Source organism: Amia ocellicauda, chromosome 13 (genome assembly GCF_036373705.1).
Source record: "Amia ocellicauda isolate fAmiCal2 chromosome 13, fAmiCal2.hap1, whole genome shotgun sequence".
Lineage (NCBI taxonomy): Eukaryota > Metazoa > Chordata > Actinopteri > Amiiformes > Amiidae > Amia > Amia ocellicauda.
This window is the reverse complement of record NC_089862.1, coordinates 33,589,697-33,606,752: the sequence shown is the minus strand read 5'-3', so window position 1 is coordinate 33,606,752 and position 17,056 is coordinate 33,589,697. Positions and strand designations below refer to the sequence as shown.

Genomic DNA, 17,056 nt, shown 5'->3' with positions numbered 1-17,056 from the left:
GGCAACTGAGAGTTACTATCTCAAACTTCCTGATTGTAGTTTTACAACTTTTCATATACATCTCTATCCTATAAGTGCCTTCTGTGAGGTGACAGCTCGGGTTTGTTGTCATTTACTAAGCAAACTTACAGCAAAACGTAACACAATGGATTCTGGACTTTTAGTTTCCTTTGAAATGAAGGCTACATTGTACCCAGAATGCACCTGGTATTCCTCCTTTCTTTCTGATAAAGGGGTTTGGGGGGACAATGCAACCTTCTACGGTCTCTATCAAACATAAATGCATCAAACTTCTTCAGGAGGTGCAGTGAAATACTGCTGTTAGGTGATGATGTTTATAGTTTTACATTTCAAATAATATGCTATTGAGTAAATAAAAGGATATAGTCAAGGTGTTGTGGTGCACTGTGTTTAATGGCAGATTTTTCTTCTTCTATAATGAGCTAAAGATGAGGCAAGACAAGGGAATGGCTCCACTGCAGAGACGCACTATTGAACAATTATTAACTTCATAGACATGCACAAAAAGCAATGTTTTTAAGCAGTCGTTTTGCTCTGCGCTTCCTGCGCCGAACACACAACCTGTCAATCGTTTTGTTATGAAAGGCCAGGACCGGGGAGTGGGTGTAGATACTCAGTAATTGACACAGGCTTTAAAAAGAAAGGAACTTCATGGAGTAAATATAGAAGTTTAAATCACAATTTGAAAACACAACGTATCATTGATAATGTTGACAACAGCAACCTGTCGCATCTCCTTTGAACGCAAGCGATCGGGTGGCATTGACCCACTCAAGAGTTTATTTACATTTTTATTGATAATACCACTGGGTAAAAATGAGCACTGGAGTACAAACTGAGCATAGCTGGGCCGGTGTGTCCGTTTTATCTGCAGCTGTGACCCAATCAATTTGAGCTAAATACAACAGCGCACACCACAGGAAATTAAGATCTCATCAATTATAAAACCCATCATATTGAGCACAGAAACCATAGAATACTGGTGTTACATTTCATAAGTTTGTAGTTGACAGGTTATCCACAACATTGATGTTAAATTACAGGAAAGAGATCAATTACAATTAGAAATGCATTGTTTTCCCAGTCAACTCTGGTTTCGTGAAGCTGCCACATAGGGAATTTTGGCATGGAAATATTTTAGAATATATACACTTTTTAATTGTTTAAATCAATCTTTTACAGACGTAAGTAGAATGCGTTTTATATACACATACAGAGACCTGCTGTATCGAAACGAGCCGCCGTCACACTGAACTAGCACAACACCAAGCACAAAACAGAGCAGACACAAACACCACAGCACCTGGCGGCTCCGCACTGTGCGTCTTGCAGAGTTGGACGCGGATGCTCGTGCATTTAGCGGGTATTTAAAAGCACGGGCAGGGAAGGTGGGAACACTCGGCGATCCCACTATTGCAGGGCTCTGTATATATATATATATATGTATATAGAGATTTGTACATGTATATATTTACAATAATACATATGTCTAACAAGAAAATAATTCAAGACATTTGTCATATACAGCACCAAAATAACACAAAATAAGTCAATGTTTTGTTTTGTTCAAAATGGCAGTATTGATACTGTACAGTTTTTTCACTGTCTGAACCACACGTTCATAGTAAAATTACACAAATGAAACAATGCTATCTAGGTGGAAGGGAAGCTGTAATACTGAGTGACCGGCTTAATGATGTCAGACCAGGTTAGTGATCTTAGTGAGCGTTGAAACGATACTGAAATAAACTTCTCTGAGCTGACCACAACTATTTCCAAATAATATGATCAAACGGACATGTATGTTAAAAACAACAAACAAACTATACAAATGATTTAGCATGTCACAAAAGCATCTTTGTCGTGAGAAATTATGATTCATTACTGAACGGCTGATTGATTCTCAGATGAATTACTACAGATACCAAAAAATATGAAGCAAATAAACCTCCATTTATTTTGAAGGCCTAGTCCTGTCTGAGCTCAATTAAACACAAACCTTTTGGTGATGTTACGTAAATAAAATACATATGTGACTATTTTTAATTCGTGTGAGAAAAAAAACGTCCTATTATTTTAAGTAAATGGCTCCCAATACACTGTTCTCTTATACTGTATGAAATAAAATCCAGTTTTTCTCAGACACAAAATCATACTGCCAGCGCAAATATCCACTGTGTCAAATTATCTTCAGAATAAATCACAATCTTGTGGATTATTCACTTGTTTCTTTATAGTCTAGGGCAAGTATTATATTAAATGTCTTATTGTCATGCTTTATTTTAACCTAAACGTGACTGGAGCCATACAGAGTTTGTATTTAGTATATATACTGGCAACCTGTAAAGATATAAAAATATGATTCCTCCATAAATGCCTCACATTGTTCCTCCCCTGAACCTGCCACATGCCTCCAAAACTGTGTCTGAGCTGCAGATACTTTTCTTCTAAATGATGTCACCCCACATCCAAACAAAGCATGTGTTTGGGCTCGTCTGAGCGGATGACGAAAAAGACGGGGCAAAACTATTTTCTTCTTTCTTTCTGCGCTCACGGAAAACATCCTGCTATTCTCCTACAAACCCCCCCACGGCACTTGCTCCCGTTTCTGCACAAATAATAGTCAGTGCACATCTGGCATCTGGGAAACTGTTGCCTCTGATGATTATCGTCGGATGAAAAGTGATTGGGTTTGGGTTACTATTCTGTCTTCTGTGAAACATATGTCAGAGAAATATTAGCGGAGTCTATAAGCTGCCCTTTGAGATGTGTAATTGTTGTAGACACTTCATATTCAGACCAGCGTTTCTCGAAGGCGTTCTGAACAACTTTTATTAAGCTGTGTGTCAGCACAGATAAACCGTATTTCTGTACCACTTCAAATACACACTGAAGCCGGTCTCCGGGTGTGCGCCTGCGTTGGGCAGAGCAGGGAGGCTAAGCTTTTTAAATATGTCCAGGGCATGACTGTGTAAAACAAGCTCACTTGTAGGTCGGCTTCTTAAGCTGGAGATGGATTTGCTTTGCAGTGACATTTCGGGGTCGCATTCCTCTGCGTCGGTCGGGCATGCACAGATCACACACACGCGGCGCGAGAGCACGGATGGAGTCGATGGAGGATCCCGCGCGTCTTTTCAAAGTGTCTGTCGTCGTCGTTTGTTTGTTTGTTTGTTTGTATGTTTGTTTGTGTTTTCCGGCGAAGTCTCGTTTCGAGCGGCACGCGTTTCCCAAAGTGCTCGTGTAAGGCTGCGTCCTGCCCTGAAACCCGGCCTCCCGGGAAAGGAGGGAGAAGCTGTCGATCGGAGTCCTTTCCAGTATTTCTGTTTCGTTGTTCTGTCCCTGGAGGTGCGTTAAAGTCTCCTCAGATTGTGATCCTCGGTGCAGGACCCCCTCTGGAGGCTGACGTCATCCAGGGCGATCTCTCCCCCCCGGCCATGCCCGCGTTCTCCTTTCAGGATCACCTGTCGGCCAGAAGAACATGACAGTGACAACATGTCCTATTCGGTCAACAATAATAATCATAATAACCCTGAAGGTCTATTTACAATTTGTTATTATTTTCTAAACAGTGAATCTGGTTCAGTTTGGACACAGTGTGAATGCTGCACTCTTTTAAGGGGTTTAGGTTTGGTTTGGTTAATTCGCTTTGGTGTGAAAGCACAGGACATAAAACAAAAAGACGTCAGAGACAATAAATTCACAGATAAACAGTGGGAACCTCCTGAAGAACACAAGATGATTCACTGTGCTCTGAGCACGGCGCCTCTACTCACACTGTCCAGTCCAGACGCCCACAGCGTGATCTGGGTTTCCCTCCAGCCGTGGCCGCCGGTCCGGCCCCACACCGCCGGGCTGTGCTGGCCGCCCTTCTTCACGTAGACCTGCAGGACGCCCACGTGGTGCCCAGAGAGCTTGTGTCTGAAGGAGAGGCACAGGCTGCCCGTGTTCCAGGGCTCATGCAGGGGCAGGATGAGCCTCGCTGCCCGGCTCCCGTGCTTGTCCTCCACCTCGGGGATGGTCAGGTACTTCCCGCCTGCAATCAATCGATCGGTCAATAAAAACGTGTTAAATTTATACACAAGACTGCCAGTTATCGCCGGACTGGGCAGCAGTCAAGCAAGCAAGACGACAAACGGGTCAAATGTCACGTAGCCCTTGGAGACTTGGGCTCGTGAATAAGGGCCTTGCCTGAGTCTCCAAGGACCACGGCCCCGTCCTGGAGAGCCCAGATCCCTGGCCCTCTAATGATCTGCGTGGCTGTGATATCCTGTGTCCTTCAGAACAGGAAGGCATTGTGCTTGCTCCAGGGCTCGATCGAAAACATCACAGCCGATCCACTTAATCCGTCTCTCAGCGTATTTATGGATATTTCGGAGAGTGTTTTTGTGTCAGACGCAGTGGGAGAAGGGATGGGATGGTTTCAGTTTGGTAACAACAGCCTCTGTTTCACATCTGACTAAAGTATAATCATCACCACGTCTTATTAGAGATTGTCTTTAGGTAATCTTACCCCTACAGAGAACAAAGTATGGCATATGTCTAAATGTGATGTGTTGTGACTTGTGATTGTATTTTTTCTATTCATGTGAACTGACAGTGCCTCTCGTTTGTGTTTAAGCCATCGCCTGCTTTGTGTCGCCTCTCCGTACCTCTGGTGTGTTTTAACGGACGCACAGTGACTCGGAAAAGAAACTAAACGCGACGGCGATGCACCGTGGCAAAGAGACAGTCCAGCCGGCCGCGCTGACCGACCCATATGTGAGCAGGGAATGGTTTAGGATGTTCTTGTGGAGATGGAAAATGCTGATAAGTTCTTCAGCTTTTACCTGAGGAATCTGCGGCTGTTTCCCAGTGCAAGTCCCCTTCTCGGTCCCTGATCCAGCCACACAGACCGCTGTCAAAGTTGCAGCTCTGGAGAGTGGCATCTGGGAGAGAAAATGTTTTGTGAGTTTCATCTTTCATCTTGCAAACACTGCTCATACAGTTTCATAAGCAATAGCAGCAGACCTACAACAAACTAACTATCCTGACTGAAGGGAGTGAGTCGATACAAAACCACACACACTTGTGCGTCTTGATTACTGCGCAGCGGATACTGTTATTGCTTTCCTCTTTCTAAATTCCTCCCTGGACGGCCACACAGATGCTAATCCTCGCATCTGCATCGCACACACTGAGTGAATCACAAACTGCTCTCCTAAAAAACAAAAGAGTTATTTAAAATATCCCATGAATTGCAAAACACTTACTTGGGCAAAAGCTTTGCTAACTGTCTCCATAATAAACCCATCTATAAGAAGCCGATAAGATATTATTCGCACCCAGAGATCGGTATTGATGCGTGACTTGGATAACGGGCTGTTTTGAAAAGAGTACAAGATAAATAAGGGCTCAGTAGCAACTACACCCTAAAGATTGTCCAGGATATTAGTGTTTTCCAAGACATTAACTTCATTATCAACTTTGATTATTCTCATATTTGTGTTTCAAGTGATAACATAATTGTAAAAGTGCTATTGTTTCCGTTTAGACGTTATTTATTTCCCCCCTAATCTAATCTTTGACATTTCACAGACTATTATATTTAATTGTCTCCTGTGTCCATTCTTCATTACGCTATTTATTTTTCATTTCTAAGTTGAGCAAACGGAGGCTTCATAGAATCTGTTAATTAAAAATAATTGATTGCAGGGGCTGGTCTGTTTAATTGGCTAACGTTCAATTGGCTGGGTGCCAAACAAAGATGCCTGTCTGATTTTAAATCTAGTTTAGTTGACAGCAAAATCCAATCCAATCAGTCAGAGGCTGTGGGATTGGACACCAATGGGAGCCACTGTAGCCTCAGATCACACAATTGTGCCGCCATATTCTTGCTAAACTAAAAATAGCTGTACAAAATGAGACAGTTGCATTTGTTAGCGTTACGACGTTCGGAAATAATGAGGTTTACCTGAGTCGTCCTTGGCGTCGTCCTCGGCCGTTAAACCCAATTCGATATCGATGCCCTCCAAGATACTGTTCTCCTTCCGGGGAACTAAAGCGAGACACAGAGACTCGTCAGAGGCACGTGCCAACACATCAACACAGCACAGATCCAATGATTCAAGGCAGCCGCTTCTTTACCCTCGGGTACCACAGTAACCTGGGAGTGCAAAGGTAATTTATACAACAAAGGGGAGAACAAAAGCAGGAAGTGATTCTAGTTTTGTTCTCTGAGCTTTGTTCCACAAAGACTCAAACGAATTAATCTCTGAGGCACAGAAGGCACTCGTCGAGGTGAAGCGATGCCCTTGTTTGGTGGTTGGCCGAGAACCAGATGAAGTCATTTTCCTCCGAATTAACCTCGATGGCTCCCAATTAGGAGTCTTCTATCTTTATCTGAAAAGTTCTAATTGCTGAAACTGGATTCAACGCTACTAATTTAGTAGCTCGTGAAGGACAGCTGAGAGCAGAGGGATTGGAGTTGGGACCTCAGCTGTTTCTAGTGCGCGTCTTTTCACTGGAATAAAGAAACGCCGCGCTCTGTACTGGCTGTGAGAAACAGTGTGGTTTACCCTGCAGGGGCAGAATTAAGCTTTTTCTTTACATAGCCCCATCGCCGCGCATTTGCTCCACCACAGCCACGATAAGAACGTAGCCGAAATAATCCCCCTGGTTTCAGTCCTCCCTGCGAGATATCTTGTTACAACTTTTATAAAAAGGCACAAAACAATCTTAAAGACTGTGAAGGGCTTAAACACGGTACATCCCACGAATAGTTATTATGAAGCCGGTGCCTTTTCGTTTCTGGCAGCAGAAAATTAAATATTCTGGACATTTCATTACAGCAACTTTGCCGAATTGAAAGGTACTTGGGCTTCAGAGAGCAACACCATATCTGTAAGACCCCGGTGGTGATGCAAGAAGTCTCCGATTTCAGCAACCTGAAAGGGGGCGCGACCCTCTGAGCCGCTAAAAGAAGCAGCGTTGACACAACGATGCACTTTAGGGCGTATCACATCTTCCCCGTCAATGTCAGCGGGGAATGCGGCGGCTATTCCTGTGCCAGTGGGTTAAGACGACCACCTTGGCACTGAACGTCAGCATACTTGTCTTCGGCCCAGCTGGGTTTGGTAGGATTTGCCCCCCCCCGAGGAAGAAATGCGTTAGAAATGAGAAAGTGGCAGGACAGTACGAGGTGTCTCTCCAAAATAAGGCAAGGGACTAGGCAAGATGGGCCGTTACAGGCGAGGGACAGGTCGGATGCCACGTGTCGTTCAAACAGGAAGCAGCCTTGACCTGAACTCCATTCCTGACAGTCGTGAATGCAAGGTAATATGAAGAGCTTCCCACCAGATGCCCCAGGGAGTCTGAGAGAGCTTCCCGCACACGGGCCTCACCCAAAATGAGTCTGGCACGCAATCGTCCTCTCACCCTCGTGACTCAGCAGGTTTAGCCCCGTCTCCCCTGACCTGCTCTTTCTTTCTTTCTTTCAAACGGTTTTAATCACAATGTAAATATGACATGGCCAATAAAGTGTGTAGGGTGTCAACTATGAACACAGGTGGATTCTGGGAGAGATTGAGGGATTACATCTGCAATTTACCTTGGATTTGATTGATTGATTGATTGATTAATTGAGAGTTCAGTATAGTCATGTGACCTGGCAAGAATAAAAAACCACCAGCCCCCGTTGCCCACAGTGTCTCACGGGCGGAAGCCATCAATCACCGAGCCGAATCAGCGAGCCCGACAGCCCGAGCACATGGTGATCCTATTAATTGACGTCCTAAATCTCTCCAGCGTCACCTTATCACAGCTGCCTTCTCTAATATTATAATAAAGATAACAGGAAGGGTTCAGGTAGCAGTCGCTCGTGCTTTTCATGATAAACACACACAGCCTTAATCTCTGAATACGTTTGCGAAATCCTGACCGTGGAAACGCTGTTCTGTGAATCGGCACCGCCAGGTTTGCGCGATTATAATTTTTCAATTGAGAGTACAAGTGGGTTGAGCTCCTCCGACGTGTGTTAAACACCTGCACCGTGACCTCGCCGAATGCCAGCTTAGTGTCGGTTTAATTCGACACGCCGCCGGGGCTTTGGCGGACAGCGATACGGCGCATTACTGGCGGGAATCTGGGAGCCCAAATGCCCGGATAACACGCCGGAACTCGGGCAATGCCTGGCATTCAGCTGGGGAAGGGGTTAAATAGGATGGGACCCCCCAGGGAGCGAAATTAGCTGAGCTGTAGTTTCGCTCCTGATTTAAACACAAAGGTATCAGTGACAGATTACTGCCGCTGCCAAGACTCCGGCGTGGGTGTCGGGTTATCAATAGGCTCGGAGGCATAATGGCAGCCGTGCTTGTAGCAGCCAGCCAAGAAAATGATTGTCTTTGTTACCTTATCTGTAGCGCCGTGAAACCTCAGAGCATTTACATCAGGTGAAGTACATTTATTTTTTCTTCCACTGAAACACACAGTGTACACTACACTAACTGGGTAATAAGACAGTAAATTTCCCCCAGGCAACTCTAAAGCAGCATTAGCATGATACTGTTTTTATTATAGCGAAGCCCATGCGATTTATGTCAGGTTATCTTACCGCTGGATGTTTATAAGCAACTGTGGTTTAATTTGCAAGTCATGGAGTTGAGCATTTTATAAACGTATAAAAACTGTTGGAAACCAATACGTTCTGAGTTGTTTTTTCTGTAAATCAATACTCAGCTCATTACTCTGAGGCTGCAATAGCCAAGAAAGGGTCGGATTAATATTCATCAATGTTATTCAGCAACTGTATCGTGTTAAATTCTGTGGTCGGATCAAAGCTGTGGCTCAGAGTCATGAACAAGCCTTGAGTGTGTTCACCACTAACTCAACACAATTATCCATGTCATCTTTCATAAATAAAACATGTCAAGGTGGATTCAAGTACCGGACACGGTTGAGACAGTGGTAAGATGCCAGTAACTGAGTCACAATGCCAGCCGCCCGATTAGCACAATGCAGCAGGGCAGGTGTGTTTACAGGTCAAATCAATAATGCCATTTGTTTTTGGAGGGGGTGGGGGGAGTCCTGTCTGCTCTGGTGTCCAAATTCCCTTGGCTTTCCCCCCTTTGCATGTTTCCATCAACGTTCTCAGCTTCTGATACCTTTTACACCAAAGAACGAGCGCTGAGTCTAGGTCTATGTCCCACCAGGGATCCTATATACCTGCTATTCCTTCCTCATCTGGCCAACTCCTGCTGACAGTGCATCTACTCCTGCGCTGAGCACCTGCTATTTACATCTGTTATTCATGACTGCATATAAACAGACAGTTTAGCCATTACTGAAGCGTAAACGATCTTGCAGCTGAAGGCAGTTATCAGGTACTGGACATTAAATATTTACACGACACTCTTCTGTTGTGGACGTTAAATGGGCCAGACCGCTTTTATGGTCTTACGAATGCATACTATTAAATGTATTGAAAGCAGATAATGCCAGTGGAGAGGGATCGTTTCCCTGCTGTTACCCTCTCCGGGGCAGTTGCATCTGACACTGCGGTTTTGCTGTGATCGCCTGTAGTGTGCAGTGACGGGGGGGCGCCGCGGGACCGAGCTGCAGATCGCGTCTCCACTGTGATGGTGCCGTCTTTCTGTGGCAGCGCAGTCACTCACTGTGAGACACTTTCTGTGCCGCTTGACTTGACTTGAAAGTGTGTGTTACCCTCATAAGTCTTGCTTTCATTGTACAGCAATTTGTGTAAGCAAGTACATTCATATCACATTGACATTAGTTGTATCTTTTCGGCTTTTTGCGTATCCATTTGGCTAGAGAGGCTTTTTGTTGAACGCAATTAAATGTGTTAGAAGCAATTCAATCACAAAATCAAAAGAATTTAAGTGCCTGCAACTACAGCGCGTATAATTTCTTGTCATTTTGTGCTCTGCTTATTTAACAAATCAATTCAAAGGCAGTTCTGTGTACAGCGTGCGGTTGGACCCCACACTGATCTGAACCCCCTTCTTGGGCACATCTCCCGGCGCCTGACCGGCACAGCCCCAACCAGAGCAACGAGGATAAGATTCACCACAACAGCTACATTTTCTACCCCATGAGCACCAATACCTCAGCTACAATGACGCACCACAGTTAGTTTTTTTTAGGGTGAATCACCTTCAAACAATCAAAACATCAGAGACTGCACGGCATCACCGAGGTGAATCCACAACAACTAAACTAACGTGTGCATACAGTGGCAACCGCAACTCATGGCAGCGACTGAAGGCCCACCACTGTCCCTGCCTCTCCACCCCCTACCCCATACACACACACACCCACCCTGAACCGAAGAGCTGTGTTGTCTTCGCTCGTAAGCGATTGAAGAAACCCAACCCAGGCAGAGAGCTTTCACTCCTATAATTAACTCCAGCCCCGGCCCAGATAAAGCGGGGGGCACCGTGTACTTTGGCAGCCGTCTGTAAATAGACGCACGCACGCTGTAATGCGAGGTATGAGGCGGGCTGGCACCGTGTCAACCGCATACCTACACACCACACACTCTCGGATGAAGGCTCTTTGTGCTGGACTCCCCGAACGCCGTTTGGCCCCGGTGGAGGTTCACAGATGAGCTCAGAACAGCATTCGATCGTTTCTTCACGGCGCCACGGTTAAATACGTTGGAGCGAGAATCCCCACAGAGATACAGGACACGTTTCTCTTGTAGTTCAGTGGATATTTCAGTGAAAGATTCCCAGGAGGATCTATCTATATCAAAGGGTGCTCTAATGCCAAACAGTTGTCTCCGTACCCGGCCAACTACCTCAAACCTCAAACGGTTCATAAACACATCTGAGAGGGTGAATACAGTGTCACGATGTGTTTCCCAAACAGTGGGTTTAGCCGGGGCTGTCATGTCTTGCCAGGGGGCACAGGTTTATAAGCAGCCGTTGTTTTTACATTTCAGAGGTTTATAAATGTAAATATTAGACAGGCTTTTTGGCATCCGTCTGTGTCTCCTATCTCACCTCTGTCAGGGTTCATATCTTTTCCCCCCAGAAGCAATTTGTCTGTCGGTTGAATATGTTAAAAAAATGAACAATACAGTATGTGGTCTGACACTAAAACTTCTCTCTTCTAGCTAGTACATAACTAAAAAAATCAGGACCGAAAAACAATAAAGGAACTAGAAGCTACTTTTCTCTTGCGATTATTTTTTTTCTTTGTATGTGATTGACAACAAAGTGATCAATCGGAAAGCCATGTGGGAGAAGAGACACAATGTACTTTTGATTCAATTTTGATTGCTGCAGGCGAAGACACAAAATAGAACGTTTCAGCAACTTAAAAGAACATGAGCCAAATTGTCACCAGCATGACATCATTTGAAATGTTAAATGATCCCAATGCCTGAACCTCTGTTTGCCATTGAGTTTCCAGTCAGTTTGCTGCGTTCTACATCCATACACTCTGTGCTCTGTGTGTTCTGTGTTCTGTGTTCTGTGTGCTGTGTTTTATGATCTGTGTTCTCTCTGTGGTCTGTGGTCTGTGGTCTGTGGTCTGTACAGCAATCTGTGTAAGCAAGTACATTCATATCACAGCCATCACCATTAACATTAGTTGTATCTTTTCGGTCTGTGTTCTATGCTCTGTGTTCTGTGTGCTGTGTTCTCTCTGAGTTCTGTGCTCTGTGTTCTGCTGTGAACCTACTATTAAGGCCTGTGATTCTGTACAGGCCGGTGTGGTAAATGTGAATAAATGATTGAAATCAAGCTTTGGCATTTATCTCTAGTGTAACTGTAGCACGATGTTCTAGATTATAATTGACTAGTGAAATCTTAAAGCAACATGTTGTCTTTGACTTTTCCAACATATCAGAATTAAACACAGAAAGTCCTGTTTAATGTACTGCAGAGAAGCAAGCAGGAAGGATTTTGTGCTCTGCCAGCATAGGATGCATATATATAACACACACACCATACACACACACACACACACACGCACGCACGCACGCACGCACACGCACACGCACAGACACGCACACATGCACACACAGGTTTTAAGATGTTTAGAATAGTTATAATCTTACTGTGGACGTCGCCCCTCTGTTTCTGGGTGACCTCCTTCTGGATCCTGTTGTCCACTGTGGTGCCCTTGGTGGTGGGGGAGACGGGGGGCTTGTGAGGGGGCGGGGTCTTCACCTCCCTCGGGGTGGGCACCACCGGGGCTGGGGTGACCCTCTGGGGAAGGGCGGCGGTGGTGGTGGTGGTGGTGGTGGTTGTAGACGGGATGGTGGTGGTGGTGGTGGCGGCCTTAGTCGTGGTGGTGGCTTTGGTGGTGGCTTTGGTGGTGGCTTTGGTGGTGGTGGTGGTCGGGGGGTTTCTCCGGGGTGTCACGAGGGGCCGGCGTGTAGTGGTCGTTCTCTTGTGATCGGTATCTGGAATCTTATTGCCCCCTGGAGGGATGGGACCCGGAGGAGGAGGTTCGATGATAACTTTGGGAATGGCTGGAAGGGTCAAAGAAAAAGAAACAGGAAAGGGATATAAAAATGTTTTATACACACATGTATACTAGACCATGTCAAAACTCAGACTCAAACACAAGCATTATTCATTGAATCTTGTGTTTCATGTGAATTTTATAGTATTATCCTTTCGTCAATGAGTTACATTAACTATAATTTGATTGACTTATTCTCCAGTTGGGAATTACACAACACCTTATAAAAATCCCACAGCATGTTACTATTTGTAGATAAACATTTCTTTCCGCTCGATATTTTAAATCCGTCTCATCTTCAGGTAATCAGCATAACGAGTCCGCTAATAATAACTGCCTGCTTTGACAGATTTACAGTGTTTAGATTATATTACAGAGTTTTCACATTTCCGAAGCACGACTCACAAAACTGGGGATCTGCCAAAGTACTAACAGAGGTAAATATGTTTTCCAACCAGATCTTTGAGTACCCAGAAATGCGTTTCAGGGTCCAATAAAGCGACCTCATGGTTTGTCAAAAAAATGCCTGAATACTCCGGAGACACAGTGATTTCTACCTCAGTATACAATAATGGGATCGGACACATAGTCCCACTGTCTTCTGGAGCCCATTGGATTGACAGCTGGGTGACTCACGACAGATACACTCAGAACATTTACACATCATTTAAAGTGTGCAACACAATGTTCACACCAGGATGCAATCAATAATTCCCGTCTCCTTTTTGTCCAGATAATATTAACAGTAATAATGTTATACTAATGTAGCCAATGGCTTCATCAGCGAGGGAAATCTGTAAACACGTCAACGGTCTGTCACATCGTGGGAATCAGATACGAGCCCCGAGGACAAACTGGGGGAATTAAGGTAACCTTCCTTTTGAACAAAAGCCCGATTTGAAGTGACAAGTGATAAGACTCCAGTTTTCTTTTCGTAGTTTAGAAAGTATCACACGTCAATGTCTCACAAAGGCCGCTGTCGTTCACAGCAGATAAAACATGCGTTCGAGTGGGACTGGATGCTTCCCTTCACGGAGAAGAAAAGGTAAAACAGGCAATCCAATATCAGACTTTCAGAGCAAAGGAGTCTATTCAGATAATGTTTTGTTATTTCTACGCATGTACACATTGTTTTAACAGGTCCAGGTGTGAATGAAAGCAGACACTCTCTGAGGGGGCCCTCACACTTTGGGGGCCCTCACACTCACGCTTGCAGTCGTAGCCCATTCCTCGGAAGCCCTCCTTGCACTTGCACTTGTAGGAGCCTGGCGTGTTGTAGCAGGTGGCGGAGCGGCTGCAGTGGTGCTGGGAGGTCGTGCACTCGTTTATGTCTGAAAGTGAGGGAGGAGAGAGGGCCCACGCGGGTTATTAGGCTAATTGCATGCTTGTATGGAAGGGCTGCTCTCTGAAAAAGAATGGCCTACTCTCTGCATGAAAATAATAATAATTATGAAAAAAAAGTGTATTATTCATATGAAGTCCAATACATGGAAAAGAGAGTCTTGTCATCAATGACATCTATAGATTCTACACCAGGTTTTCTTTATTGCAGTGTAAAGGCTATAGAAATGCTAGATTATGTTCCTAATTACAGAGATGTGTATCTTTACTCAGCTGCTCAATCCTGGCTTTTGTACCTCCTTCACAGAGAGGCTGACAGGATCTTTCACTCTCCTTCTCACTGCAGAGGTTCCGATGTCTCCCAGCACCTTGTTCCCATAGGTTCCCATAGATTTGGCATAATGACTGCTTCATTCTTTATCCAATTAAAGTATTTAAACAATCGGGAAAAGGATACCTTCAGCTGCTGAGAGGAATCAACATCTCTGCTCAATTTGGGACTGTCCTAATCCTTACTAGATTAAATAGGCGATAAACAGACCCTCACCAATTGAAGAGACCACTACACTTATACACTAATGTCCTCCTCGCACTCTGTGGTGTGTTTGTAAAGAGCCGGCAGTAATCTATACAATTCTATAAAGCAAATCACTGTAATCAACAGATTTCCCTACACTGCTGTACATCTCAGTTAGCATCTACTGACACTGCTGATTCTGTGTCCCAATCACAGATAAGGGTGTTTCTGGCCGACACTGACTAATGAGCACAATATCAATTTTTTATTTAAAAAAAAGGAATTCCACCTTCAGGGAAGACAGGAGGAATGCAGCCGTCAGTGGCGCTTCAAACAGTAGGCCAGTATAGCCATTAAAACAGGCAGCTGCCTTCTTCTCGCCTCTATTTTTCTCCTTCTCCTTATTCCCAAAAGAAAGCTTTACCCCATTTTCCGACATATACTGTTGAAGAAAGAAAAAATGGCGCCAAGACTACAATGGTGTCTATTCATATATACAACAGTTTACTCCAAAACAGAGCCAACGAGAGAGACTCCAACGAAGGGAATCTTATGTATGTGAAATAATGATCGAATTTCATTCAATGTGATCATTTCCTTTGTATTGAATATCATATTTATTGTACACTGCACAGAGTTTTTCTATTTTTAACTAATTTGAATGTAACCTTTTCTTCTGACCATTTGGACACGGGCGCCATGTTTTTCTCTCTCATCAACACAAGCCGAGAGTCGCAGCCGTGTGAAAATCGCATCAGTAAGACAACACGTTTAACGAGACAAGCCCTATAAATCGTCCCCCCTTCATTACCGATGCACTCGTATTTCCCATTGATGTACTGCAGGTCGAAGCCCTCGTGGCATTTGCAGATGTAGCTCCCGAAGGTGTTGATGCACTTCCTGAACCTCGGGCACACGGCCCGGCCGGTGGAACACTCGTCCACATCTGAAACACAAACGAGCGACAATTACACTTCTGTGACTGAGAAATACATATTTAAAATAGGCTTTACGTCAAGCATTTGTGTTGCACCTATTCAAAACATTTGAGGGAACATTCAAAAATAGGATCACTTCATGGACACCAAACGAGCACGATGGGGCGAATGGGCTCCTCTCTATTGGACACTTTCTTATGTTCTTATGTTCTACTGTTATCAACACAAATGAACTACAGAAGTGTGCGGTGCAGGAGAGAGAGCGCCGAGAGACACCATCCGTCACTGTGATCTCAAAGCCCCAGACTCACATTGTTTTAATTGAACATTTGGCTGCAATTCTGAGACGGGAACCTTTTCTTTTCTGCAGCAATTAAAGCCGTCTGTTAGTCCAATCTCATATTGTCTTGATGCAGCCTGTGATTAATGCAACAATGTTAGTTCTCTAAACTGCGGCTAAACGGTACAGCGACTAAAAGCAGCCAATCTGTAAAATGTAATGTAAAAATAATAACATCTTTTCAGAAGGAATCACATGACTCATTAGTCCAACCTTTTCATTTCGGCACATGCGATTTATCATCTCGCTATGTCCAATTGCCTTCTTTAATACACTGTCCGATGCGTTTCTTTAAATCCCATTTTCTCCCTTTTATCGAACGTCGATTTGTCACGGTGTCTGTCGGCCGCGTCACCAAAAGAATCCGAAAGCGAATGAACGTTGGGAGTGCGACGCCTCATTTAATCACGTTTCTCTCCGGACTACAAATCAAGTGTTGAGAACACCTCAGCTATAAAACCTGGAGATGAGAAAGTAAATGTGGCGTCCCCGAATGTCCTCACTGTGACCGCCACCTAATTTCAGACAGAATTGCCCTGAAACTTTTCCCTGCTCTTTATTGTTTTCTTCCCTTTCAATCTCTTCAATCAAATCGAATTCATTTTTTCCTATCCCTGGTTATTTATTGCATTTCAAGTTATCAGAGCCCGAATGTGGCTCCCGAAATATTTCAAAAGAAATGACACCTTGTGATTGGATTGATGTGTTTTCTAGCCTCCAGTCGGCATTAGAAGTCGTCTCTGAGTAACGGCAGCGGACAGAGATTAATACTTTCCTGCCAGCGGCATTGAGAACCTCAACCAAGGATGACCAAAGCATGTGTTTAAATGTAGTGAGGTTTAAGTACCGCAATTTGTCCTGCTCTATCGGAGATTTATTGGGTGCTGCTTTATTCTGTGAAGACGGCAAATCTCTGATGCATTGAATGTCGCGGATGCTCCCAACAGAAATTTTTTTTAAGGGTCTGAGTTTTGTAAAGCGTTTGGAGGTCAATCCTCTTATCACCCTTATGAAAGTTGACTGTATTCATCATTATGAAACCACTGTAAAGAACAGGAAAGCTCACTGATATCTTGGTAAAGCTTGGGGGCAGACTTTTTCCCATGACCAAAAAGTACATGTGCTGCAGTCATTGTATTGAGCGTTCATTGGTACATTGTCCTCAAGTGAATATTTCTAGGGTGGTGGATAATAATTCATTGGATTGTTAGCTGATTTATCTATATTTGATAGTGAACACGTAGAAAGGGGTTATTGCCTGTGTCTGCGAAGATAAGTCTGCTGATGTCTCATTGGCACGGACTTATAAGATCTGTGGAGAGATCGCCTTGACCCTTTATTAACATCGTGATCTTTACAAAGGTTCATAAAGGATCGGTGGTTATCGGTTGATTGAAGGAAATTTCAATGGGGGTCAGACGTTTTGTGTTC

General features: G+C 44.3%; 1 protein-coding gene across 2 annotated transcripts in view; it reads right to left on the bottom strand.

The window, feature by feature from the left end:
* Positions 1-652: 652 nt before the first annotated feature.
* Positions 653-17,056, bottom strand: part of npnta (nephronectin a) — a 49,497-nt gene continuing 33,093 nt past the window's right edge. For both annotated transcript variants that reach the window (XM_066720659.1, XM_066720660.1), the window contains 7 exons: positions 15,159-15,293; positions 13,698-13,820; positions 12,080-12,496; positions 5,972-6,055; positions 4,848-4,946; positions 3,795-4,054; positions 653-3,482 (listed from right to left, as the gene is read on the bottom strand). In XM_066720659.1, the coding sequence (XP_066576756.1) occupies positions 3,372-3,482; positions 3,795-4,054; positions 4,848-4,946; positions 5,972-6,055; positions 12,080-12,496; positions 13,698-13,820; positions 15,159-15,293 (1,229 nt within the window). In that variant the 3' untranslated portion in view covers positions 653-3,371. The remainder of the gene's footprint in view (positions 3,483-3,794; positions 4,055-4,847; positions 4,947-5,971; positions 6,056-12,079; positions 12,497-13,697; positions 13,821-15,158; positions 15,294-17,056) is intronic.